The sequence below is a fragment of the Triticum aestivum genome, chromosome 3A (assembly GCF_018294505.1).
Source record: "Triticum aestivum cultivar Chinese Spring chromosome 3A, IWGSC CS RefSeq v2.1, whole genome shotgun sequence".
Taxonomy (NCBI): Eukaryota; Viridiplantae; Streptophyta; class Magnoliopsida; order Poales; family Poaceae; genus Triticum; species Triticum aestivum.
The window spans coordinates 41,964,741-41,991,877 of record NC_057800.1 but is presented as its reverse complement, the minus strand read 5'-3'; the positions used below and the strand labels follow the sequence as shown (position 1 = coordinate 41,991,877).

General features: G+C 42.4%; 1 protein-coding gene and 1 long non-coding RNA gene across 32 annotated transcripts; both read right to left on the bottom strand.

Moving 5' to 3' along the window:
- Positions 1-357: 357 nt before the first annotated feature.
- LOC123060100 (putative disease resistance protein RGA3) lies at positions 358-9,330 on the bottom strand. 10 transcript variants are annotated; one of them, XM_044482673.1, is made up of 8 exons: positions 9,135-9,330; positions 8,553-8,700; positions 8,109-8,294; positions 6,122-6,631; positions 5,913-6,009; positions 5,127-5,674; positions 1,433-4,574; positions 358-688 (listed from the first exon to the last, which is right to left on the bottom strand). In XM_044482673.1, exon 7 carries the CDS (start codon positions 4,482-4,484, stop codon positions 1,443-1,445), a length of 3,042 nt encoding a protein of 1,013 aa, XP_044338608.1. In that variant the 5' UTR covers positions 4,485-4,574; positions 5,127-5,674; positions 5,913-6,009; positions 6,122-6,631; positions 8,109-8,294; positions 8,553-8,700; positions 9,135-9,330; the 3' UTR covers positions 358-688; positions 1,433-1,442. The 10 variants fall into 10 exon arrangements, with proteins under 10 accessions (XP_044338608.1, XP_044338603.1, XP_044338605.1 ...); XM_044482668.1 differs by lacking the exon at positions 8,553-8,700 and having other exon boundaries at positions 5,127-5,339; positions 5,443-5,674; XM_044482670.1 differs by lacking the exon at positions 8,553-8,700 and having other exon boundaries at positions 1,433-4,503; positions 5,127-5,339; positions 5,443-5,674.
- An 8,541-nt stretch (positions 9,331-17,871) lies between these two features.
- LOC123060098 (uncharacterized) lies at positions 17,872-25,599 on the bottom strand. 22 transcript variants are annotated; one of them, XR_006427750.1, is made up of 6 exons: positions 24,034-25,599; positions 21,581-23,910; positions 20,387-21,484; positions 19,772-19,824; positions 19,554-19,628; positions 17,872-19,424 (listed from the first exon to the last, which is right to left on the bottom strand). It is a non-coding gene; the product is annotated as an uncharacterized lncRNA (long non-coding RNA). The 22 variants fall into 22 exon arrangements; XR_006427748.1 differs by having other exon boundaries at positions 19,772-21,484; XR_006427749.1 differs by having other exon boundaries at positions 17,872-19,628.
- Positions 25,600-27,137: the final 1,538 nt, after the last annotated feature.

Genomic DNA, 27,137 nt, shown 5'->3' with positions numbered 1-27,137 from the left:
ATACTTACACTTCACGCTCAGATAGCTGCTGCTTCAGAACGCACTTGACCGCCTCCGCTGTCGTCGCCTTTTGCCATTTGCCGAGCTCCGGCATCGGGGTTGTACTCTGGGAGCTCAGCAACGGCAACCTTCACCGCATTGCACACACTGTGGCCGTGTTCATTCTGCGGCTGCATCAGTTTGGCATCATTGTCATCTGCCACAACTTCCTACAACAATCGGGGATATGTATATTGTTGGAAGAATGCTCTTCCTTCATGACTGGGTCACACAGTTACACAGGCAAAGCCTCAGGCCCTAGTTCAGAAACAAAATAGAACGAAATCCATCACTTCCACTCAAAGAACAAAATCATGCTTAAACGAAATCCATCGGTTCAATTAAAAGAACGATACCATGCCACACTTGTTCAGTACAGCAAAGGCCACCAGCCCCAAGTTCAGGAATAAATAAGTGAAACAATACCACACGGGCAGGAGATTCAGTACAGCAAAGGCCTCTGGCCCAAATTTGGAAATAAACAAAACAAAACTCGATACAGTATGCCCAAAGGAAAACAGGACAGTTTCTTTCTTCACCAGCTCGTTGCACATCCATCATGGTACTCGCGCATCTTCAGCAATGGCAGGCTTCCTCAACTTAATTAGCACGTCTGCCCGTGGAAGTGAGCCACACCATCAGTCCTACGCTGCCAACGAAACAGACCGAAATACTGTAAGAAGCTATGACAATTGACAAGCACTTAATATGGTTACACATGTAAGAAGTACACACCCATCACACGAAATGTGTTGCTCAGTTAATGTTTTTTCTGTGGGCAAAGCAAGGAAAAGAAATTCACAAACACATTGGTACAATTTTGTACATGCCGATATCTAGCATGAGTATAACTATACAATTTTGCAGTCCTCTTTTCGTAAAGAAACCCCATTTTGTAGTCTTACACCACATACAGAACTGGGGTATGATTTGTCTGAATACGAGATCAATGCCTCAACAGCTATTATTACTCGTATCTGTTAATGGAGATGCCAATATTATAAATTCTAAGAGGACGATCATGAGAATTTAAGCAACTCTAAGAGGATGATCATGAGAATTTAAGCAACTCTAAGAGGACGATCATGAGTTTCCAATGCATGTTAGTTAGAGATGGAACACACATAAGCAACTTAGAGCACTATTATACAACACTTAATGACTTGTCGCCTGCAATCTGCCGCCCTGCTGGTGTCAATATCTATTAACCAAAGCTCTGTTGGAATATGTACAAGCACAATATGCCTAATCATTTTGGTTGCATAAGCATATAAAATGGCATACAAGGTGCGTCCACTAAGGCAGAAAACTGACTTGTTAGAAGATGAATCAATGTCGAGGGAAACAAAAGACAATACAAAATATCCAACCAATATACAGTGTACACATATACCTTGAGCCATCTAACTGGTAGACAACGAGTAGACATCCAGGTCTTCGCCATAAAGTCGCTGGTGCTGGTTTTGAAGCCCAAGCACCCAGTGGGAAGAGATCTCTTGCGTATCCTCGCCCAGCCCCAGCTGCTGCAAACTGCCCAGCCCCTCTACACGGCTTAAGTTCAGACAACCACGTACTTGCAGGTCTGTCACTTGAGGGAGATTGGAGACCTTCTCCAGGCCTTCACATTTCTCAATATGAAGGAGCTCAGTGAGGTGTGGGAAGTCCTCCACGGCCTTCAAGTTGTTTGTTCTAATTAATTCGAGCTTCCTCAAGCTGACAGTGTCCTCTCCAAGTTGTCGCGGTAGAGCCCTCAGCTTTAAGCAGCCTTCAAGTTTCAACCTCACCAAACGAGGAAACAGACGCGACCTTGCAGATTGGGCGTCCTCCTTTTGAATCTCAGCAACTCCATTTGCTCCCCCTTCATCATCAGCATCTTCTGCTTCTTCTTTTTCTTCAAAAAAAGACCACTCCTCCCAGTTGGGCAAATGCTTGAGGACTAACCATTCAAGTTTAGGAAAAGCGACTAATTCGTTGCATAGGGGATCACCCTTCCCGCAACCAACAAATTCAGGGCCAACCTTGGTAACTGCATATGCTCCATCAATTCTTAGAAATTTCAAGTTGGGTAGCTGGCCAATAGGTGGAAGATCCACACATCGTAGATTTCTAAGGGTCACATGTGCCAGCGAAGACAAACAAGTGTTACCAAACCAGTTGGGGTATTGCCGACCAAGGAATCCAATAATATGTAGGGTTTCCAGGTTGCTTGGAGGTATTAGCTGCTCAAAGACCTCCTCGGTGCTAACATCTTCTGAATATGATGTCCAGTCCAGTACTAGTCCTTTTAGATGGTTTTTGTTCGTCAGTAATGTATTTGTACTATAGCAAGCCGCTCTTTCCAATTTAACCAACGTAAGATACCTCAGCAATGACAAAGATGACAACTCTTCCAACTTCCATCCATCTTGTACATCAGCATTTTCAATTCCCGCCCCAACCGGAAACCCTCGTAAATCAGTGAGGAACTTCAGTTTTCCTATCCCTTTCTGAACTTGATTTATTTTTGTATCAAGAAGACTAAGGCATCTTAAACTGTACAATTGGGATATCGCCGAAGGAAGATTGTGCAAAGCATCACAATAATTCAAGCTCAAAATTTGAAGGTTTTGTAGGGAGCCAATGGATTCCGGAAGACAAGATATGCCAGTATAATCAAGATCAAGTAGGCGTAGATGTATCAGTCTTCCTATATAATCTGGAATGCTTTGTACAAGTGAGTAATTCAGTACCAAAACACGAAGAAGCAAAAATCTCTTGAACAATGAATACTCAATGCTCCGTGGACCATGAACAGTAAAGAAAGTCCTCACCTTAGCTTCCACCTTATTCATGCTAGGCAACACTAATTCTTCCTTCTTACTCACGGCAGTAACTCGTCGTAGTTTTGACATATTCTCACCACTTAATGTTTCAATATCACCAATAAAACACTCTTCTTTTGATATACTCAAAGCAAGCTGTCTTAAGAGGTCATGCATTTTGCATTCAGCCTGGTTAAAAGATCCGTTATCTGGTTGGAGGAGATTCCGATGGATTAGCTCATAGTAGTACTCCTCTGCTGTGTCTTCTAGAAGTTGGCCTTGTTGCTCCTCAATGAAGCCTTCAGCAATCCATAACCTGGTAATTACACGGCGCAGAATGGTAGAATCTTCAATATACAATGCACAATAAAGGAAACACTGCTTCAGACGATATGGTAACTCATCGTAGCTTAGATACAAAGCTCCTTCTATTTCATTAGAGAGCATGTTCTGGGAGCAAGCATATCTTCTCAAAATCTTTTTCCACTCATTATCTGTTCGATCCCTGCTTGCCAGAACACTGGCAGTAACTTTGATTGCAAGAGGGAGGCAACCGCATTTACGGATAATCTCAATCCCCGTGTTTCTTAAATTCTGCACTTCTTTCTCATCAATATTCATGCTCTTCCAAAGTAGCTCCCATCCCACCTCTACTGACATGAGATCAACTCGATGGGTATGCTCTACGCCTATTCTCCTTGTAATTTGATCATCTCGTGTGGTTACCAACATTACTCCAGATGTTGTTTTGTGTAATGCAGGCCTTAATAGATCCATCCATACATTGGAATGCCATACATCATCTAGAACCAGAAAGAAACTCTTTCCTTCTATTGTTTCTGCAAGCTTTCTCTGCAGCTCAGTTATGGTTTCACCTTGCTCATGATGCACACCAATATTTCGGAGCACCTCCTTCAAAAGAGTTACTTCACTGTAGTCTTGCAAAACACAAATCCAAGCATGCATCTTGAAGCTTCCTTTTATTTTTTGGTCATTGTATACTTTCTGAGCTAGTGTTGTCTTACCGACTCCTCCGGTTCCAACAACAGCAAGCTTGTAAGACTTCTTTTCCTTGTTTGCAAGCACCAAGTCCACCAACTTCCTGCTAGAATGTATGATTTCCTTTCCCACAAGGTTGGGCTCAACAAGGTTGGAACTTCTTATCAGTTTGGATGTTGGACCACTTCCATTAGGTTGTGCACTACTGTTGAATGTTAAGAATATTTTGTCCTTTGAAATGTTCTCTACCTTTTTGTTGAGGGTTCTAATCCGAACAGCAACGTCACGACGTGAACCAATGTTACGAAAGCAAGGGAAAACCGAATGACCTTTACATGCAGCCGAGTTGCTTGATGATGATGAAGGGTGGTTAGGCAGTAGCTTGCTTCCTTTGCATCTAGCCACGTCCAGAATTTCATCAACATCATATATAACATCTCTCAGTTGGCCAAGCCAATTGTTTACTGCCAACTCTTTTGCCCTCCTTTTCTCAGCATCATATATACAGCACTGAATTAGTTCAACTCGTTGCAGCAGTTTTGCGAGCTCTTCTTCCACCCCTAAGATTAGTATGGCTTCATTGGTAACGATATCTTGCAACTTACTGGCACATGATCGAAGCAGAGCTTCTAGTATGGTCGCCATGGATGATGCAAACTAGGCGCTAGAGATATCCACCAAAGAACACCAGGGTCAGGGTGACTTGTTTAATTTCGGCATGACAATAACCAAAGGCTGAAAATTAATACACAAGATATCTTAACATGCTCTAAACTGAGACAAGTCTCAGTAAATATATATTTGTTAGAAGTATAAATGTGTTCAGTTAGAGATAAGGAGAGATAGAGATAGAATTAGTAACTTTCTTACAATATCACTACTTAGTTGCTGTTAACATTTAAGAAATATTAGCATAATGAAGCTATGCAACGTACATACAGATACAATGCCCTGAGTAGGGCCAGGTATTGAGGTCTAAATTCCTGAACTAGCACTCTGTAGTTTCATTTTTTCTGCTTCTCTCTGGTATATTGAAATGATTTAATGGTTTGCTTTTCTCAGCTCAAGGATCTTAAATGGCAGCAGCTGCATAGGAGCATACATACAGAACCACAGAAAAAAAATGTTGCATTGACTTACAATATGTATAGATATTAATCATACAACTATATTTTTGTTTGTCTGATCCATTCTACCCTTGATTTGTTTTGCATATGCTAGACTAGAAATGATGGCAATTTATTCCATCGTAGTAATATATATGAAAGTATGATAGCAAGTATTTACCTTACAAACCACTATTCCAATAAGGGAAAAAAAACTATCAATAATAAGAATCAACAGTGATCATATGGAGGACATGGTTTGCCCTGATGGTGAGCCAATTGCTAATTTCAAGATCTCGCAGGGCTGGGCGTAAGCTACAAGGAAAACAGAGAATAGAAGATCATTGGAGCCCTCCACAGGTCCATTTGAATCGGTGGTGTTCACTGTTGTAAACTGATCAGAAAGGAGACCAGCAGGTAAGGAAGGAAGCATGCATACATACGCACACTGATTAACTGGAGAAGTAGAAGAAGAATAGAACGAATTAATAGCTTACCAGATCTGATTAATAGCTGCTACAGCCCCTCCCCCTGCTTGCGTAAACACTGCAGGCTAGATAGCAGAGTCCGCGAAGACGAAGGATGGCCATTAGCTGGGAAGGTGAGAAAGAGATTGGCGAGGTACCCATTAGCTGCTTTGCCCACTGGCTTCTTATTGTCAACACATACTGCTTAATTAACTAGCAAATAGCATTCGTCCGTGCCAATGAATGGATAGCTTAAGCTGATCTGCAAAGAGATTCCACGAGGAGTCAAGGATTCCACAAGGAGTCAAGGATTCCATAAGGAGTCAAGGATATGTCAAACTTGAGGTGACAAGGATTCCACAAGTAGATTAATTATATGCATGTAGCGTGTAGACGTTTCATATATATTGACAGGGATTTTTCTTTTTCTCTTTTTGCGAGATGAAATTAACAAGCTAAAAGCATGCCACCAAAGTAAGTTTGAAAATAGCTCAACTAACCAAGCCCGCCGCGTCGTCCTGCTTGTACATGTTCTGTATTGAGAGAAACTGAGCTCCCTCTCAGTATTTCTTTATTGAAGCAAGAACACCTGCAATTCTGAAACTTGCTTGGTTTGAGACAGCAGCGGAACTTTTGCTGATGCTGAAAATTGAAAAAGGTCTTGTGCTGTATATGACTGCAATTTTATACATGAGGTTCCGTGACATACCAGTTGTCATGCAAAATGTTCTGTATCTTCTTGTTGAGGCTTGTAATCCGAACAACAACATCATGATGTGGCCCGATGTTGCAAAAACAAGAGGAAACTGAAAGGCCTTTACATGCAACTGATTTGCCAGATGATGGTGAAGGGTCATCAGCAAGTAGGTTGCTTCCTTTACATCTAGCCACATCCAAGATTTCATCAACATCATATATAAGATCTCTCAGTTGACCAAGCCAATTGTTTACTGCTTGCTCTTTTGTCCTCCTTTTCTCAGCATCATGTATGCAACACCGTATTAGTTCTACTCTTCGCAGCACTTCAGTGAGCTCCTTTTCCACCCCTAAGATTAGTATGGCCTCATCAATAATGATATCTTTCAACTTATATTGGCACATGATCCAAGCAAAGATGCTAGAACGGCTGCCATCAAACTGATGAAATTGCACGCACAGGGCGGAGCTCCACCAAAAAATACCAGGGTGACTTGTTTTTGAGAATGGCAAAAGGTGAATCCTGAAAATGAATACACAAGGTATGTTAATATGCTTTCACAAGACAAATGTCTATCTAATATATACTGGTATAGAAGATATTTCACGAATTTTTTAGAGTAATGGAGCTATGCAACATAGAAATCAGGAGTAGGGTCAAGTATTGAGGCCTAAATTCCTGAGCTGCCATTATATCCTTATATCTTGGTTTGTTTGCTCAGTTGAAGCGCCATCAGATGGCAGGTGCGTAGCAGCCTACACACATGTGTTCTAGTTACAACTTACAATATGCAGATTAATCATCCAGCTGTATATTCATCAAGGTTGAACTAGGGAATTTCAGTGCAACTTTCAACTCAAATTTGTAACAATACCCAACATAAACCAAACTTTCAACTGTGCTGGTCCAAGTTTCAGCTTGGGGCATCAAGTACTTTTCAATCAATTAGAAGCCCAATAAGCAGATCAACATTTCAGTTAGGATGGAAAAACAAATACATCAGGTTTGCATGGGAAGGAAGGCAAAGGGGAAATTGGAGGCTACGATGGTAAAAGAAGGATATGGTTTATTTTTATTTTTGAAGGAACCAGGCAGCAAATAGTGAGAATCGAGCAGCTATGGTCACTTAATCATAATTGCTAAGAAGTTTATGCAAATTAAGTACTCCCTCCGTCCCAAAATAAGTGTCTCAACTCAAGTTGAGACACTTATTTTTGGACGGAGGGAGTAGTAGTCAGGGACATCATGATTTACGGTTAATTGGGTGTCAGGCTGTCAGTGATTGCCTAATCCTGTGATGCCAAAGGTGGAAAACATGGTTGTGCCATACAGATTTTAAGGTTGAGCAGTACATGTAAACAGATAAATGGGGAGCATTGATGGTCATATGATGCTTTGTTAAGCAGTGAACAATCACCCCTCCTCCATTCCTCACCCAAACTTTGAAATAAAATCAAACCAGGGGACACATCGCCTTTAAGTAGGGAACTCAAATTCAAAATTTTCATGGTAGTGTAAACGCCCTATGAAGACATGTCAAATTGGCGTAAAGGTACTCATATTATAAATCTCGCTAGAACGGCTCGTTTTTTATCAGAAGCTTGTGATTTAGTTTTTTATGCAGCAAGTCAGGGAAAAAGTTTCTTAATTGTTGGTACCAAAAAAAGAGCAACAGATTTAGTAGCATCAGCTGCAATAAGGGCTCGTTGTCATTATGTTAATAAAAAGTGGTTCAGTGGTATGTTAATGAATTGGTCGATTACGAAAACTAGACTTTCTCAATTCAGATACTTAAGAGCAGAAGAAAAAATGGGAAAATTCCACCATCTATCTATGGCACTACATTTGCCGAGAAACGACAAGAGTGAGAAGTGGAACTCCAGCACAACAAGGACTCCAAATCAAAGTTATGTATCGACCAACTGAGCGAGCTCAAACAGGTGGCCCAGGAGAGCACCGGCCGAATTAAAGGATGAGGAAATGGTGAAGCTGTACATACCCTCAGAGAAGGAAGCGGCAGAGCGAGAGGAGTTAGATGTATCCTGCACCAATGCCTGCAGCTTCTCATGACTGAGAAAGCCAAATGCACCTCCATGGACCCTGCCTTCTCATAGTCATGCTGGTTTGGGGCAAGTGTTTAAAAGCAAACCGACAGAAATCTCAGCCTGGCCTCTTCAGCTTCAAACTGTAAAAGACAAGTAAATTTAGGGTCATTTGTTCTTCATGATTCCTGTGATTATCTATTGTGGTCTACAACATATAAGTATGTGTCTGTGCAGCTTTGTTCGAATTTATCTCTTCTTAGAAAATGAATCAATTATCCACATTATCATTGTGCTACAGAAGTTGACAGGAAAAAATTTGGTTTCATTAAAACTTTTAAAAAAGTTCAAGAGTCAAGAAATCCAATAGGAATGCATAGAGATATGTACAAGAAACCCACCGTCCCCATTGATAAACAGAACAACCTGATCTCAACTAGTTTGGAAAGAAGAACACGGATCATGAAGTGATTGATAGGGGCATAAGGCTCTAGATTGATACAGGGGACTGTCATTGCCTCATTGGAGACCGAATGTGTCTGTCAGATGCTACATAAATGCACAGTGTCAATATCTTAAACCTTCTGTAAGTTATTCCAGTGCTCAGTTTGATAATAAAAAATGCAGCTGCTCCCAAATTTCAATAAAGGGGATAGCCAAAAATAGGCGAGATTTTCCTATGCCTCCCATTTGACAGATATAAATCCGTAGCACAAATAGATTGAATTCATTTTTCATACCCCCAACAACAACATATCACAACAATCAGAACTAGTAGTCCAAACGGCTCTGAGTTTCAGCTGAACGGAAACGCCCTTCTCAAATTGGCTCCAAATTACATCGAAATTTATACAGCTGAAGATGAGGGAGCACCCCGGCGCAATACGAGCAGCACATGGCGAACCTATAGCATAAACATAAACAGGAGGTCCGGCCGAGAGAGATAAAGAGAGGGGGGGGGGGGGGGGGGGGGGGGGGCATACTCTGATGCCCTGGGCACGAGGACTTGGCCGGAGAAGGGGCGGCGGCGAAGCCGAAGCGTGAGGATGCGGAGGAGGAGTTGGCCATGTCCTCGCGCCTCCGCGGATCCGGTGTGCTCCCGACTCCGCCGGCTAGTCGGGGTTCAGCGGCGAGCGGCGAAGAGGAACGGAAGCCGCACCTCGTCTGCGGGGAATTTTTTTAGATGTCTACAGCGGAGACTTTGGAGACGAAGGTTGAGACAGAGACGACACTCTGGCAGGTGGGACCGCCCGGTCAGAACTTTTTTTTTTCATACTCCTGCTTGTCTTTAATTTTATTTTTTTTGAAGGGATTTTATTATTTTTCTTAACAAATTCCTTTACGACATGTTCATGTCAAATGGTTCCAACACAAGGAACAAGAGTGACCGATCTGGTTTTTTCATAGCACGACCATTAAATTCACTGTTTTTCCTTTCCAAAAGTTCTTCCAATATATTATTAAAAAGACATAACAGTAGTTCACACATCCATATCCATATATATATACGTAGAAGACAAAAAAGATTGCAATTGCATCAACTAATCACCTAACAACGATTACAAAACACCGGAGGAAGCCGAGATCGAACGCATCAATGTATCATCGTCATCGCCCCTACCTCATGTCGACCATAACAGTTAGGTAACAGAGAGAAAAAAAAACCTAAGGGATCCACCCAACTAGTATATGTGCCTACTAGTAGTATGCAACATTTTTTGTTTCCCTTGTTGAAATACTATAGTAAATACTATAGTACTACTATGGACAGTTGGATTAAACAAATAAACCAACTTAGTTATACGGCAGGAGTATTGTTGTTTAGCTAGCTAGCTAGTTGTACCTCGCTCCTGGTAGTGGAAGCCCGGCCGCGCGTACGCTCTCGTTTTTTAGGCGGGAGAATGAGAATTCCATGCGAGATCGATCAGATGATCAGAGCTTGACAGTGAGCGCGAAACCACCCACCGCCACCATGACGAGAAGGAGCACCACGCCGAACCGCAGCAGGCCATTGGCGAACGCGAGGAAACAGCCGTGGTCATCCTCATCCTGGGCGCCGGAGCGGGGAAGCCAGTAGGCGACGGCCATCTCGACAGCCACGACGGCGAGAATGACCGCGAGGATGGCGTAGTAGGCGGCCCTGTGTCCGCCGAACACCGGGCCCCTGGCCGGCTGATACAGCCCGGCGCTCACGTCTGCTGCCATGGTCAGAGAGCTCACTGCCCACAGCGCACGCGCGAGCCGCGCGTGGATCAACGCCGACGATCCACCATTGCCTGCTGATGCGAGCTCCGCGATGTGGCCTAAGCCTTCCAATTCCGTGTCCACTGTGGTGGCGTCGACTTGGAAGGCAGGTGCGGTGGACATGCTTGATCAGCTTAACCGTGAGGGTGAGGGAGAGGGAACAGTGAGCTGATGGAGGGTTTATGAAGGGAGAGCGTACGTAAGTGTAGATAATTAAGGGAGTACTTATAGAGCTTGTATTATTATTAGATCGACGCGTCAAAAGTTGGTTGCAACGCGTCGATGAGAACGGTACAGGAGCTTTTAATTTGTCCCAAAGCGTGCATGCGTACGTGCGTTGGGTAGGCTTCGTCGGACGAGGCGCTGGTGGGCGCTAGCTCCAAATTGGCGCGCTGCGTAACGGTGATGCGTGCAAGAGTACATGCTGAACCGAATGTAGGCATGACCGCCCCCCATATAAGCTGCTACAAAACTACAAAGGAGTACTATAACGCGAGAAGAGTAGTTTAAAGCGATCCGGTCAATATCGCCCTACTCTAAGCCCCTAAAAAAAGAAAGCAACTTGTTGGCCAGCGCTTCTTCGCAAGCCTTCTAACGATCAAATTAGGGTGGACAGCACATACCACTTGGCACGCTGCGCGCTCTCAGCCACCACCATGCGCCATGTGTCGCGCTTTGACGCTCTTTTAAAAAAATTGCACGCGTTGTCGACTTTTTAAATGATTTTTTGGGTTGTTTCGACTTTTTGGTTTCCACCGGTCTTCCTTAGCTAATGAAACAAATAAAACTGAAAAAGGAATTTTTTGTGCGAAAAAACAGGTTTTTTTTTTCTTTCACGAAAGGTATGGTTTTGCTTTCGCGAGAGGCACGCCATGCCTCTCGATTTCGCGAGTGTGCCTCTTAGAAACAAAAAAAAACACGTTTTTTGTTTTTTCCCTTACATGAATGGCACGTTTTTGCTTCTGCAAGAGGCACGGTTGTGCTTTCACGAGAAGCATGGCCATGTCTCTCAGAAACAAAAAGAAAACATGTTTTTTGTTTTTTTCCTTCCGGAAGAAGCACGGCCGTGCCTCTCGAAAACGGAAAAAACGTGTTTTTTGTTTTTTCCTTTCGCGAGAGGCATGTTTTTGCTTCCGCGAGAAGCACGGTTGTGCTTTGGCGAGAGGCATGGTCGTGCCTCTCGAAAACAAAGCAAAAATGTTTTCAATTTCTTCTTCTTCCGTGAGAGGCACAGTTGTGCTTTCGCGAGAGGCATGGTCGTGCCTCTCGAAAACAAAAATGTTTTCAATTTCTTCTTCTTTCGTGAGAGACATGGTTATGATTTCGCGAGAAACATGGCCGTGCCTCTCAGAAACGAAAAAAAACATGTTTCCTATTTTTTCCTTCCGGAAGAAGCACGACCGTCCCTCTTGAAAACGAAAAAAATTGTATTTTTTGTTTTTTTTCATTTCGCAAGAGGCACGTTTTTGCTTCCGCGAAAAGCACGGTTGTGCTTTCGCGAGAGGCATGGTCGTGCCTCTCAAAAAATGTTTTTTATTTTTTTTTCCGCGAGAAGCATGGTTGTGATTTCGCGAGAGACACGGTTATGATTTCGTGAGAGGCATGGCCGTGTCTCTTGGAAAATGAAAAAAAAAACATGTTTTATATTTTTATTTCCTTCATGAGAGGCACAGTTGTGCTTTCGCGAGAGGCACAACCATGTCTCTTTCGGAAAGGAAAAAACATGCTCCCGGTTGGTTTTTCCGTTCGATTGTTTTGTTCGGTTTTTTTATGAAAAAAAGTCGTCAAAACCTATCAACATTGCATCTAGTTTTGAAGATCTTAACGCGAGAAATTCAATAAAGAAAATGAATAGAGATTTAGACGCATGGTTTAAAAGATAAAATATTTTAAAAAACAGATGTGAAAAAAAGAAAAACTCTTAGATTGCGACAAGTGATGCGTCACTTGTAGACGAGAGTGATCTTTAAAAGAAGTTATAAACATAAAAGGCAGCTAGCTAGCACGGCCATATGTTTTCTTTTCCTCTCGCCTACAGGCTACGTAATCGCTGCAGTTGTTATTTTACTTTTTCGTTCACTTCCTATTTTAGAAAATAGAAAAAAGTCCAAAACAAACCTTGAACTTGTAGATGAAAGCTAAATTAAACCCTGAAATCAGCACATCAAACTATGTAATCCCGGTCTATATTAAACCTTGAGCGCGTTTACGAAGGGATTGAACTAAAGATCTAGTGCTGCTGAACTCCTCGTGTAGCCACTCCACCAGGTAACTTCTGGGAGCAAACATGAAGCGCGGACGTATTTAACCAGACTACCTAACATCAAGGTTCGAAAACATTTTCTTGAAAATAATCAACAGTTTTGAATTTCGGATATTATTAAAAGCAACAAACAGTTTTTCCAGTTCCAAACAGGTTTTGCAATATTTTAAACAATTTTCGGAATTACAATTTTAAAAAACACAAACAAATTCTCAAACGTGAACCTTTTTTAAATCCCTGAATATTTTTTCTACATGAACCATTTTTAAACGTGAATGAAATTTTCAAATCACTACTAATTTTTGAAACCTGAACTAAATTTTAAAGTGAATTTTGTTTGAAAACATGAATATTTTTTAAAGATAAACATATTTTGAAAAAGTTGGAACAAATTTCGAAAACCTGAACAATATTTTAGAATGTGAACACTTTCTAAAAAACTTTAAAATGGGAGAATTTGTTCAAACTTTAAAATTTTGTTCAGGTTTCAAAATTGTTCGTGTTTTGAACAAGCCAAAAAATGTTTGCACTTTAAAGAATGTTCGGGGCGTTAAAAATGGTTCAGGTTTGAAAAAATGTATGTTTTTCAAAAACTGTTCGTAACTCCAAAGTATTGTTCAATTTTTTAAAAAAATCTTGGAATTTTACAAAAAAAATTGGTTGTTAGAATATTCGGATTTCAAAATTGTTGGCAATTTTCAAGAAAATGTTTCAAAAAATTACAAAAAATGTTTTCAATCATCCACGCTACGTGTGTTTAAATATTTTCGCGCTTCACTTACGTCACGAATAGCCAGCAGTTAAAGTGGCTAGCAGGAAGACTTTACGAGCGTCAGGTCGCAAGTTCGATTCTCAGAGCCCTTTTTTTTCAAACGTTTTTAAGTAGCGCGGTTCGGAAAAATTGTTGCAAAAAAAAAAAACCAAGCTTCGCCCCTGCTTTATGGGCCGGCCTAATCTGCGCGCAGCCAACCATCCCGGGTTCAACCTGCCAAGTCGACGATTCCTATTTGGAAACGCACGGTCGATGATTCCTGTTTGAAAACGCACTCAAGGTTTAAAATAGACCGGGATAAGATAGTTCAGTGTGCTGATTTCAGGCATTTGAAGTTCAGGGTTCGATTTAGTTTTCGTCTACAAATTTAGGGTTTGTTTTAGACTTTTTCCTAGAAAATACAGTAAACAGGTGTGTAAAAATTGTATGTCGCACACTAAAAAAACTGCTATCGTGTATTTTAGAAAAAAAATATCGTAGTGTAATTCAAGACAATTTATTGTGTGTTCAAATTTGTAACCGAGTATTTCAAGGAAGTACCTGATTTTATTTTATTTTGCAACGTCACCACAGCACAATATATACCACAGATTAGGCATCTTCAAGGTGGACCCTCAAAATACCCGCAACCGTTCGGACTACGCGGTCCAGATGCGGTTTGCCATCCAACGCGTGTGTGTATCGGTCCACTGAACAGTTCGGACGTACTTTTTCCGGCAACCCCGAGACAAGTGGGGCACTTTGCGAGAGTCCGGACAGTAGATACGTAGGACTTGAACACCCCCGGTCCACCAAAACCCTTTTCGGACCCAGCGCCTCCATCCTCCTTATTTTCTCTCCTTCCATCTTTCTCTCTTGCCTTCGTGCCGCTCCACCGCCCCGACCACCACTCCATACCCCTGCTGGAACTCTACGTCTCCGTCACCTCCAGCGTTCCAGTCAGGCTCCAACCCGCTTCTCCTCCATCGCAGTTCAATCCCACTCCTCTGACCGTCCCGCTCATGCTATACTCACCATGCCCGACAACTGTTCGATGAATTGCCGGAGCTAAAAAACTTTTTCCTTCTTTGGAGTACATATATGAACACTATGTTGAGTTGTCCGACGGCTCGTCCGACGAGGAGGACTATACGAATGAGACGGTGATGATGCAGGCGATCCTTGAACACGGGGATTGTGCGGAGGAGCATGTTCTCAATTTCAAGGGATCGATTCAAGGATCATCGAGTACTCAACCGCAGAAGGGTGTGCGGCCATTTGACACTAATGGCCAACTACTTTACCCCCGATGCACTCTTAGCTGACCATTTTCGTCGACGTATGTGCAAGATTGTCTTCGATCGTTTGTACCATGGCATCCGGTCCTATGATGACTACTTCGTCTTGAAGAAGGACGTTGTGGGTACGATTGGCTTCTCTAAAGTGCACGGCCGCACTCCTGATGCTTGCATATGGCAAGGCCGCTGATTCATGGAACGGGTACCTACGGATGTATGAGAGCACATGTGGAGATGCCATGGTCAGGTTTGCAACTGCCATGCTTGAGGTGTTTGGATCTCAGTAGCTGAGAGTGCCAACTGTGGCAGACACCGAGAGGCTCTTGGCAATTCGGAAGCAAGAGGGTGCCCAGGTTTGCTTGCATTGAAAATGGAAGAACTGCCCGAAGGCTTTACAAGGGCAATATCAGGGCCATGTTAAGAAGCCCATCATCATTCTTGAAGCAGTTACATCACATGATCTTCGGATTTGACACACTTTTTTTGGCATGCCCGGATCTCACAATGACATCAACTAGATGATACCCCGCGTGTTGGCGCGGGACTTTGTTACAAATTTCCGAGTAACATCCACATGACAAAGATGATAACAATTGGAATCAATTATATAATTATATGATGGATTTCACTTAAATGCAATGAAATGTGTAGTCATTTGTGGTATAAATATATAATGTATTATAGAACTATAGTAGTGGTAGCATGAGGAATGTTCTTAGCAATCCTAAACAGCAATGTAATGCCTTATCTCTTGGAAAGGAAGACCATCTTGAAGCATCCTTGACACTATGACCTATATCCCCATTAGCAGGTCATGAACACACAGCCATGACGATTTGAAAAAGTTAATTACAATTGCTGGAAAATATAATATGTTAGAAAACACAACCTGAAATAATTAAGAGGCCATATATAGAAGGACTAACACCAGGATCTAAAAACTTCAACATAGTAGTCCTTTTATAGGACAAACTCATAGTAATCCATCGGAAAATAACTGACATTATAGAGGGTAGCATCGACGTAGTATATTGTCGTACAAAATACAATATTAATATTACAGTACCAGAACATTGCTGCAGAAATTTGTACAGATAGGTGTACTGAAAGTGAAGTTAGAATGTATAGTAGAAATTTTCAGCCCACATATGCGGCCATGATTGCGAAAAGAAATGGAGACTATGTGAGTGCTTCATAAGTTCAGGTGTGCGACAAAGAAATGACGACTATCAGCAGCGGAAGGCATAATAAAGTAGAACAAAAAACACCGAAAAAAATGAAGGGATGGTAAAATATGTATTTTTTCTTTCAAACCCCGATAAGCTATTACTCTGTTTTATTCATGTAACTAAGAAATTGGTAGTGAAAAAATGAATGGATGTCAACATCTTTCAAGTACCTCCGTGGACAGCCTCTGGCTTTCTGTCAGCGTTCGGGCGGATCCCAGTTTTGGCAGGCTGTCATTCAGCTGCTCCCTGTGCTTCGCATTGGCACGTCCATCTCGGTTGGGTCTGGGTCCGCGACCCTGTTCTGGTTTGATCGGTGGATCGGCGACACCCCTCTGACCGCCCGCTTTCCCGAGCTCTTCGCCATTGTTGTTGACCCGCGGGTCTCTGTTGAGACGGCCCTTATTGACTTAGGGCGCCTCGCGTTTCGCCGCCCTTTTGGCCCGCCCGAAGTGGCCGCCTGGGATGCCCTCCTCGAGGACATCGCCCTTCTCCCGATGAACGTCACCGACACCCCGGACGCCATCTCTTGGCGCCTAGAATCTTCCTGACGCTTCTCTACTAAGTCCCTATACGCGGCCATCGCGCCTTCGCCCGCCCCCGAGCCCTTCAGTTTGATCTGGGATATCCGCCTGCCACTGAAGATTAGGATCTTCCTTTGGCAATGGATCCGTGAACGCCTCCCCTCCGGAGTCGAAGTCCTCAAGCGTAACGGACCTGGAGATGGGCTTTGCCCCCTGTGCGGCACGGTGAAGGATGCTAACCACATCTTCTTCGCGTGCTCCACGGCCCAGTTTCTTTGGTCCAGTTTCCGCGAGACGGTTGGTGGACAGTGGTGCAACTCCGATTTCCCCGACCTTCTCGCAGAGATCCATGCCTCCCCCCCTCGCTACCGACATATCCGTTGGCTCTGCGTAGGGGTCCTCGCCTGGATGCTGTGGACTGTCCGCAATAAGCTTGTCATCCAAAAGGTCACTCTCAGACGTGCTACTGACGCCATTTTAAAAATGTGTGGGTACCTGCAGCTTTGGCGGCCGCTTAGCCGCCCTCAGGATCGGGACGTCATCAACACCCTCCTCGCCGACCTTCGATCGCTCGCCTTCCGCCTGGCGCCACCGCTTCCGCCGCCCCCCCCCCCCCCCCCACCCCGGAGCCCGACTAGATGCAGTCGTTTATTTCTGTTCTAGGGCTTGTTGAGCTGTGCCCTCAGCATTAACCCTTATGGATCCTGTGTTCTGTATGAACTTGGTGTGTGTGTGTGTGTTTGAACCTCTGTGGATTGTTGGCTTGGGCATGTGCTTTATAATATAAAGCGGGGCGAAAGCCTTTTTCGGTCAACATCTTTCAAGAACATATGCTCAAATCTAAATGGTGGTAGCAATATTCTTTCTCATGTCAACTCAGACAATGAGAAATAAATTATGGAAGGTTGCATTGATTGCCTAGGACAAGTTTCTTTCTCACGTACTCTTCGTTGCATTCTTTCTCATATTCAAATCTAAATGGTGGTAGCAATATTCTTTCCTAGGTAAATTTGTATATAAGGTTGCCTAGGACAAGTTTACCAATAAATTATGGAAGGTTGCATTGATTGTAACGTGCAAGCGTTTTTGTCCCGCCCGGTGCAATCCGCAAGGAACGATCGAGGTCGGAGACAATTTTTCTCTCCGTGGAACGTGTTTCGACGGACAGGCGGCCGCGCTGGCACGCCAAATTGCTTGCGCTCGTCTCGTATCATCAATCAATCAAATAATCTTAATTACCGCACTATGTGATGTGACAACGCACGACTCCCCCCATGCCCCCTCCACTCGTTTCCTCTTGATACTAGTAGAACGCCCGTACGTTGCTACGGGCTACAATGCATAGAAATAAATCAAATGAAGTTAGATAAGAAAACTTCTGCTATTTTCACGTGAATAACATGAGGCAAAGTAATAAGTAAGCAGTTTAGTTCCTGAGAGTGGACCCAATATTTCAGTCTCATATGCTCATTGGATTGGCAAAACTTTACAATCGCATTAGAAAAGTTGCATGGTAGTTTATTTACCTAACAGGAAAAAGGTCAAGAAAATGCAGGGACTAACTGAACCATTAGCTCCCAATGGCTTGTTATCTGCAACCTTTACAAAATCCAAAAAAAGTATATTTTGAAATATGATTCCAAACAGACTGAGGCCTTGTCCAAACAAATAATAATAAATTGCTGACTCATTAATTTTATGCACCAAGTATAATGCAAATAGGAATACGTAGCACTAAAATTGATGAATAGTGAACCTAAACTGGAGGTCGGATGAGCCGGATCGGAGTTTGGTTGGAGCTAAAGTACCACCATCGACCTACACCATAATTGTATTATGTCATCCAACGATCTAGCACACTGGTTGAATCCATCCTGATTGATGTTCTTGTTGTGGATCTATGTCATCTTGCCTAAAGAGCTACATCCCGACCAAATTTTTTGCCGTTGAATCTGTGCCTTCCTACCTAGAGGGCCGCATCCTAATCAAAGTTTTTGCCACTGAATCCATGCCTTCCTATGTTGAAGATCGCATCTTGATCTAAAGTTCTACTCCCTCCGTCCATGAATAAGTGTACATCTAGCCTTTGTCTTAAGTCAAAGTTTTAAAACTTTGACCAACTTTATAGGAAAAAGTACCAACATTTATGGCACTAAATTAGTATCACTAGATTTGTTTTGAAATGTAGTTTCATAATATACCAATTTGATGTCATATATGTTACTACTCTTTTCTATAAAGTTGGTCAAAAATTTAAAACTTTGACTTAGACCAAAAGGTAGAGGTACACTTATTCGCAGACGAAGGGAGTAGCTTAATGACCTCTTAAAATCACATTTTTTCCTTGCAAGAAAATTAACCTAATAACCCTGCATCTAAACGCAGAGAGAGTGTCCACCGATTTGCAAAATATATGTAAACATTGCATATTCTAATTAGGTATTTATTTAATGAATACTTTTACATTGAAAATCTATTTCAGTAAAAAGAATCTGAAACCTATATTTTCTCAGTTCAATACTTAAATCATCTTAGCATTTCATTCCCTTCCTAAAAGCATGAATGGGCAGTATTCAAATTTGAATCTGGAGTAGGCCTCCAAAAGGAGAAAGGACACAAAAACAGAGCAATGACCCTAATTCATGTATGCAAACCATGCCATCCCTTAATTTCCATTAGAAATATAAAAATAGTCAGATATTGAAAATAGTATATGTATACTCCAGACTTTTAAAAAATCCAAAATATATGGCAACTAATTTTACGTAGCAAGCTCAGGACTTGAGTGCCCTCACCATGTTACAGGGGACCTAACTTTCATTTTTTGCTTCCGATAGGCTTAATTTCAAAGCACGATCAGCTATTTGGAACTGTTACAAAGTAGTACTTGCAATCTTCATCCGTGAGCCACAAACTAATGCTCGTTAAAAATTCATGGTTCCTCCTCTCACTTCTACATTTCGCAAACTGAACAATATCATATGACATCTCCATGTTACTTGTAGTAAGCAAAACAACAGAAATTGCAAAAAAGAAAAGATATCTAGAAAATAAATATATATGTAGTGCAGAAGCAGAGGAACCAAGATTGCTCACATGTGGATCTTTGTTGTTGGCTTTCATGAGGTCGCCTGCATTTCTTCTTCCTCCTACTTCCTTGCTGTAATTGTCCTAAATAAAGGGATAGGTACATCAAGATTAATAAGGGCATCACGCTGCTCCGGTGCATCAATTTTAGACTTCCTTGCTGCAATTGTCCTAAAGAAATGGAATGCTGAAATTATTTCATTCAGTTAGTTGATTGGTTCCCTCACAAAGAAGCAAGGTAGCTTGAAGTTGAACTGATGTAGCATCTCACCCTCCAAATCTGAAGATTGTGAAAATATATAAGGATAACCGTCCATTGTTGTGGGACTCAAAAAGTGTCACAACGGTAATACTATACGCTAAAGAAATATTTTTCTCGTGCGGCATAATAATAATAACAACTTTTCAAGGTTCTTGTTCTTGATTCAATTATTCCAGAGGCCAAGATGAATAACTTGGTCATACTTGTATAAATAACAACATCAGCCCAGATGTTTACTTATAGTCACTAATTCAAAAATATTGGACGGTCTTGTAGTGACAATTTTCAGATTTTCTGAGTGGCAATTGTAATAGACTGTAAAACTCCTTTTGGATGCTGATGCAGAGCATTTCTATACTTGTTTAGGCAATTAAAAATATACACTTGGGATATGGTAGTCTAACTAATTATGAAATACACAAACCAACATATGATCAGGAATGTCATGCTGAACTCGCCTACAAGTACTCTGTGTGTGTGCGCGCGCGCGTGTGTGTGTGATCAAGTTACCAAGGTCTAGCATCAGTCAAATAACCAAAATCAAGAAACAAGATGGCACCTAAAAAACATTCATTACTACCTTGAGGGCGTTCATCAGGTTGCTGCATGTAGCAGCATCAACAGCACATCTGTTTAGACCCTAGATGTTCTGGTGCTCAAATGGCGCAGTTTCTTCAGGTTGTATGGATGCCTAAACTAAGATAAAAATGCTATCAGGTTCATAGTGTGTCTAATTTGTGAAACTGAACCTCAACAAATGAGAGCAAATACAAAGGCGCCGAGTTTCAAGCAGTTTGTTGTTTCTGTTACCAGTTTAGGTGCAGGTCACACAACAACATGCAGTTAGATGTCTATCATAGAATTATTTTGCAGGCAACTGAATACTTATAATAAAAAATAGTACTGACCAGGAGGGTAATCAATTCATACAAGTATTGTTCTCCCATTCTGAATAATGCATCTATGCCTGAACAATTACCAGTACAGATGAGAAAGCATAGAATTATGGTAGCATTATGAGAACATTAATTAGTTGTGGCCCTTCCTGCATTTCATATCAAATATGCAGGTGTCAGTAGATTAAACAAATACTTCCCAATGTAACAATAGACTGGCACTGAGATGTGAGATGGTGACATCTGATCAGTTTGCCTCCTTCCAAATAGAAGTTCAAGAAAATTAAACTAATGGACCAAGTGAACATGAAAGACACAAGTATACAAAAATCAAATTGTTTTTTCACCATATATTATTGGAAAAAATATTGAACATCCATGCCTTCTTGACCCCCTTCTAGTTTGGTGCATAAATCAGAGGTACAAAGAGATACTAAACATTACATAACAAGATCTTTGATTTCTTTAAAAAAATTATGCATAAAGAAACTGAGACCGGAGGCTAAAGGACATTGGTCAGGAGTCAGGACACGGCGAGGCGCAGCAGTGGTCACTCGACCTTGGGTACTACAGGGACTTCAGGCCTAAAAGACATTGGTTAGGAGTCAAGACCATCAGCGTGAATCTCATCGGTGTGCAGGGAAGCATCTAGAGATGAAGGTTGTTCGTGCCGCCACCTGGTGAATTGCTACAGTTGGAGGAGGGGGGCTCGCCGCCGTCTCCTCCGGGCTGCTATGCCGCCATTGTCACCTTGTGATCAGACATAGTGGATCGAGATACATCTAGAAGAAATAAAATGAATGTCATAATTAGTAAAGAATTTTCAGCGACAAAAGGATAAACAACAATTGGAATGTTAAAACAAAACCTGCACCTACACAAGTACTGTATATTTTATATTAGCACAAGTACAGATCATGTCCCACTCTTCACTTTGTTTACAAAAAAGTTCAGAATTGCAATCTTGGCGAGCCCTGTGTGGAAGCATCCCATGATCTCGGCCGGGTTCCATCCGCGTGGCACGCTGCTGATTCTGCCATGAGTGGGTGCTGAGAGGAAGGATCCTCAACCTCCATTATCAATAGCCCGGAGCTGCATCGGCCTTCGGATCAGATCGTGGTAGCCTGGTAGGGATCGAGAAGTTAGGGGTCGAGGAATTTGGAGGAGGTGAGAGAGTACGCTGGGGATCAAGAGAACTCGCCCATATGGAGATGGTAGACCAGGTGGCGTCGTGTTGGTGCTTCGAGGGATGCCACGGGATGTCCTCACCGCAATCGACAACGCCGCCGCCATCGCCTGTCGCCACCACTTCAACGCCACGAGCAAGGAGCTGAGAGACGAAGGGAAGGGAAGGAAGTGAATTAGTGACATACCTGATGTTTGGTATGTATATAGTCAGGCTAATTAGTGAATATCCAAAACAACGATTAAAAGAAAGAAAGAAAACAGAGTTCGATGGGAAAGGAATCGGTGAGGTATTGAACATACTCCCTCCGGTCCTTTTTACTCTGTATATTAGGTTTGTCTGAAGTCAATCTCATCCAACTTTGACCAAGTTTATATAAAAAATTATTGACATTTACATAACAACACCAACATCATTAGATTCATCTCGGAATATATTTTCATATTATATTTATTAGATATTATAGATGCTAATAATTTCTAATATAAATTTGGTCAAACTTAGCTAAGTTTGACTTTCGGCAAATCCGATGTGCAGAGTAAAAAGGACCGGAGGGAGTACATCAGAACTGACCTGCAAGTTTACTGACTAAAATTAGATCTTAAGAAACCATATTAAAAAAACAAAGACTTCAATTAACTACTACAACAGAAAGTACACGTGTGCATAAGCACCTAGGTGGAAGGATGTCTGCATAACTACCTAGTAGACAACTTATGTGCCGCACTAAGCCATATATTGACTTTCTCGACACTCTTATCCTGTACATCTAAATCTGAATGAGGATTTGCGGGTTCAGCCACAACCATCCGTCAAAACACAACATAGGGATGCAGATGATAATTTATATCCTTGATCTAGATGATATCTATAGATACTGGAGCATCATGTTTTACCAACATTAAGTCTGATTTTCATGGAATACTCATGCTGGTGGAAGCACTTCATTTTCAACAAACTGCAGAAGGAAACTCTGGGTCAGAGGCGTCCATGGGGTGGCATGAGAGTGACAGTTAGTGTTGATGCTAGAGCTAACATTGACTAAATGTAGTAGGTCAAAACAAAATTGAGCTATTGAACATACATCAGAACTGACCTGCAAGTTTACGGACTAAACTAAAGTTATCTCTGTAGTAGGAGAAAAACTTATACGAAATGTGCTACAAAAATATCATATTTGTTTAAAACCATATAAACAGAATCTGTAATAAGGTCATGAGAAGACATGTAGAAAGCAACATAGTACTAAGATGACTATGCTTCATCACAGATCCAAGAAAGACGTCGACATGAAAGTCAATCTATAATAATTTACTCGTAGACATTATGTGTAATTTAGACATAGATCTATTCAAGTCCAAAAAGAATAGTGATGAACATCCATGCTGTCATAATTTTAATCACAATATCTGTTTAAAAGATCTGCCGCTTATACAAAAAACAAACAAATATAACATGGTTCTTTATAAATAAAAAACTTAGAAATATTGCTTCCAAAGATGACTCAAGCTGCCTTCAAGTAAACTATGATGAAAAGGGGCTTTCAACCAAGAACCACAACTCAAGTAAAATCTCTGCAGCAAACATCATTGATAGTAGAAAAAGAGGCACCAACTTGTGTGCATCTCCGAGATGTTATAGAACTGTAATATCAAATTGTGTGCATCTCCAAGGTGTTGCACTACAACAAAAAAGAGATCAATGCACCCATTTATCATACTTGCACAAGTTTTAGTTTGTAATCACAACAGTGAAACATGCTAGTCCCTAATGACCTTTTCCCACTGACCTATGTAATGCCATCGAAATGATTCATCATAACTCATAAGCATGAAGTATAAATACACTCCCAGTCTGCAAGCATCACAATAATACAATATGATCATCACCATGACTAACTCTGCCTCTCGTTGCACTGATAAATGGAGAAGAGAGTACAAAGATGAATCTTCTGGCAGTGGGCACAACCAATTTTGCTTCTCCGTAGGACATCAAACTAACCAAGCTTACAATGTCGTTCCCCTACAGGATTTAACAGGATATAAGACATAGAACAACACATGCTCTCTTGTACCTCGCATTGCAAGATGGTAAAAAAAATTGAACTGGACAAATGGACGTAATATAGTGTTAGATGAACCAAACCTGCATTTCAAGACACAAGAAAATCGAGGCTGATGAGTCTGATCCTTTTCACCGTAACATTCAGAAGCAGCAACATCCAGTTCAATGACCAACCGTCACACATGAATTAGTACACAAGGGCTGAATCATGAACTATGTATAGACAAAAAAATTCTTCTAGTGTAACCAGCCTTAGCTACAGCTGCCTTCAACAATTCAAGAATCAAGATTTTTTCTGCACGAGTATAAATCAAAAAGAAATCACATATGAGTATTTGGAAAGCGTTGTGAACTCAATAGTCCCACAATACATAATATAAGCAGAACCACCAGATTCACCGGATCCAAGAGTAGCCACCATATTTTACGATGTCAAGTAACCCAAATTCGTGTTCAACTACCATGCAATAGTACACATATAATGCAAAAGTGAAATGCATGTAATTATGGCAACAGTAAGAGGATACAATGCTCACTGAACTGATGAGTTGGTCGCATCAGGGAAGTTGGTGTCTGAACCATGGTGTGCAGTTCCTCCAGTGCCCTATCAGCCATTGTGCCCTGGTACTTCAAACCTGCAAATAATAATTCGGCAAATATCGCAGATATCTTATGCATGTCAGGGAATGGAAACAAATTGGGGGCCGGCAGTGTGAACGGAGTTTAGGAAGATGTCTACTGCCATTGTTGGTAAATCTCCAAGTACCGTTAGTGTCAGCGAGAATGGCCGGTACTGTATAATGATGCTGAGATTTGAACAGCAGCAACTACAACGAACGAACGACACATACATACTTCTGTCTATCTCAAACTGAAAAGGAAAAGGACGACCAGTGAGTTTGCTTCAGTGCAGACTGCTCGGCAAGCTCGGACGAGTGCATGCGGAGCTTGCACCACCAGCCACAGAGATTGAGCGCGGACAACGAAAGCAAAAGCAAACAGAGGTGAAAATAACCCCCGCACGCAGAGCAACTGGATGTCGCCTCGGGAGCCCCTGTAACAATGGGATGTGTTCCACGTTTCCACCGGAGCCACCTCAAATTGACCCCAATCGCAAGGGGCCTGACGTTGCCGCTAGGACCTCACGCCATCCGGGAGATCGACGCCGTGCGAACGCCATTGGATCGGACCGGGAGGAGGGGTGGAGAGGTCCGGATCCAGCAGCAAGGACCGGATCGGCAGCATGGCGGCTGCAGCCACCTCTCTTGAACGCCATAGAGTGAATCCCCGCCGTGGAGGCAGAGCTGTGTGGGGCTGGCAGTGAAGAGTGGCGAGGAGGAGAGAGATCAACGGACCTGAGGCAGTGTGTGACGGCGGCGACCTGGAGGAGGCGGTGCGTGACGGCGGCGACCTGGAGGAGGCGGTGCGTGACGGCGGCGACCTGGAGGCGGCGGCGACCTCGTTCCCCGGCAGCGGCGGAGGCTCCTCTCGGGGCTGGGGCGTCTCCTCTCGGCGGCGGCAGCGGCGGCGGCGGTGGCTCCTCTTGGGCTGGGGCGTCTCCTCTCGGCGGCGGCGGCGGCGGCTCCTCTCGGGGCTGGAGGCTGAGATGAAACAGATCGAGATTGAGGGAGCCTCGTTGGCTGTTTGTTTTACGTGTGGGGTGAGATACGAAAGAAAAACCAGACGAAAAAAATCTATGAAAAAAATCGGACGAAAGTGGTGGGATGAAAATTGACCGGCGAAGACTACCCACTGCTATATTAGGAGTAGAGATTGGAGTTGAAGTTGGAGCTTGAAGCACGGCCCGTTAAAATCTCAGATGCGAGTAATTGACTTGAGCCCAAAGCAGGAAATAATAACAAAACAAGCAATCGCCATCATCAGCTGGGCCGAGCAATGTACCTTTTGAAAACTCTATGCACGTATCACGTGAAACGATGTAACTGGTGTACGTACGTACATGCAAATCTGAGTCGCCGGATGGAAAATCAACATGTTGCCACGTGACCGTCTCCCCCGAAGTGGCAAACCGACATGGGCATGGCAATGGCATTTCCCCCCTTTGCACGGTGCGTGAATCAGAGAAGTATACCTTATTGATCGTGTACCCCCTCACGCTTTTTGTGGAGTCGTGTCCACGAGGCTCTGGAGGCACTAGTGGTAGGCCTTGGACTTGAACAACTTTCTAAACGCCCAAACCCGCCTTATAGGAAGGAGAAGACACCTCTTCTAGAGTAGTGTTCGTGGTGATGATCTGAACCATGCATATGGATGACTTGTATTAGTAGTGTGTTACTGAGAGGTATATTTACGACGTGCTTGCTACCGACTCTATTTGAACTGTTGGCTTTTTATGCAGAACATGGACTGTGGAATCGCGTGTTCGGCAGACACACCGGGGCTAGGTGGCCCTCCTCCGGCTGCCCTTCCTCATGGCTTGTCGATCCTTATTCAGGTTGCTTATAGTGAGAGTAACATAAGTAGTAACATGCATTTCACATAAACAAAAAAATATGATGTGGGAAGTATTTAATAAGGAGGCATGCAAATAGAGTAACATAATATGTTATCATCACATAGCGGTTTTCAGTGTAAAATGACTCTACAAAGTAATGGATGAAGCTCTCTAGTATGTTATCACACATATGACACTACCCAATATAAAGGTAGTAACATAGACAAGCAACATAGGAGTATGCATGTTACCAGTCTTAGTTACTTCCCACTATGACTAGTCTCAAACGAAATCCTAAATTTTCATGGTTTTTAATCTTTTAGTAGGGTGATGGTGTAGCCCAAACCAATGATTTTGAAGCACCTAGAGAACAAGTTCAAATCCTGGAAGATCAAGATGCAGCTCGGCTTATGAACTTTCTAAAGATGCATCAGAATCTTCAAGATCATCAGGTGCACGTGCAACTACTCAATAATCTTGTGGAGCATATGTGGGACCCACAATGGAAATCAAAGAGCTAATGTTTGAGTTGTGCACTTACATAAATTTTATGCAACAAGACCTATGTATTTTTGAAACCAACATTTGTTATTTACATGCGATATTGATGTGTATAATAGACGTGCATTCATTAGCATGGTTGAGATATATGGATGGGGCATAAGGTATGAGGGGCCGGCGGGAGCTATCCGTGGAAAATCACGCTAGGTCGCATTTTTTATATACTGAA

Bases quoted from the DNA above. Each gene is read 5' to 3' on its own strand.
- LOC123060100 (XM_044482673.1), bottom strand. From the start codon at position 4,484: ATGGCGACCATACTAGAAGCTCTGCTTCGATCATGTGCCAGTAAGTTG.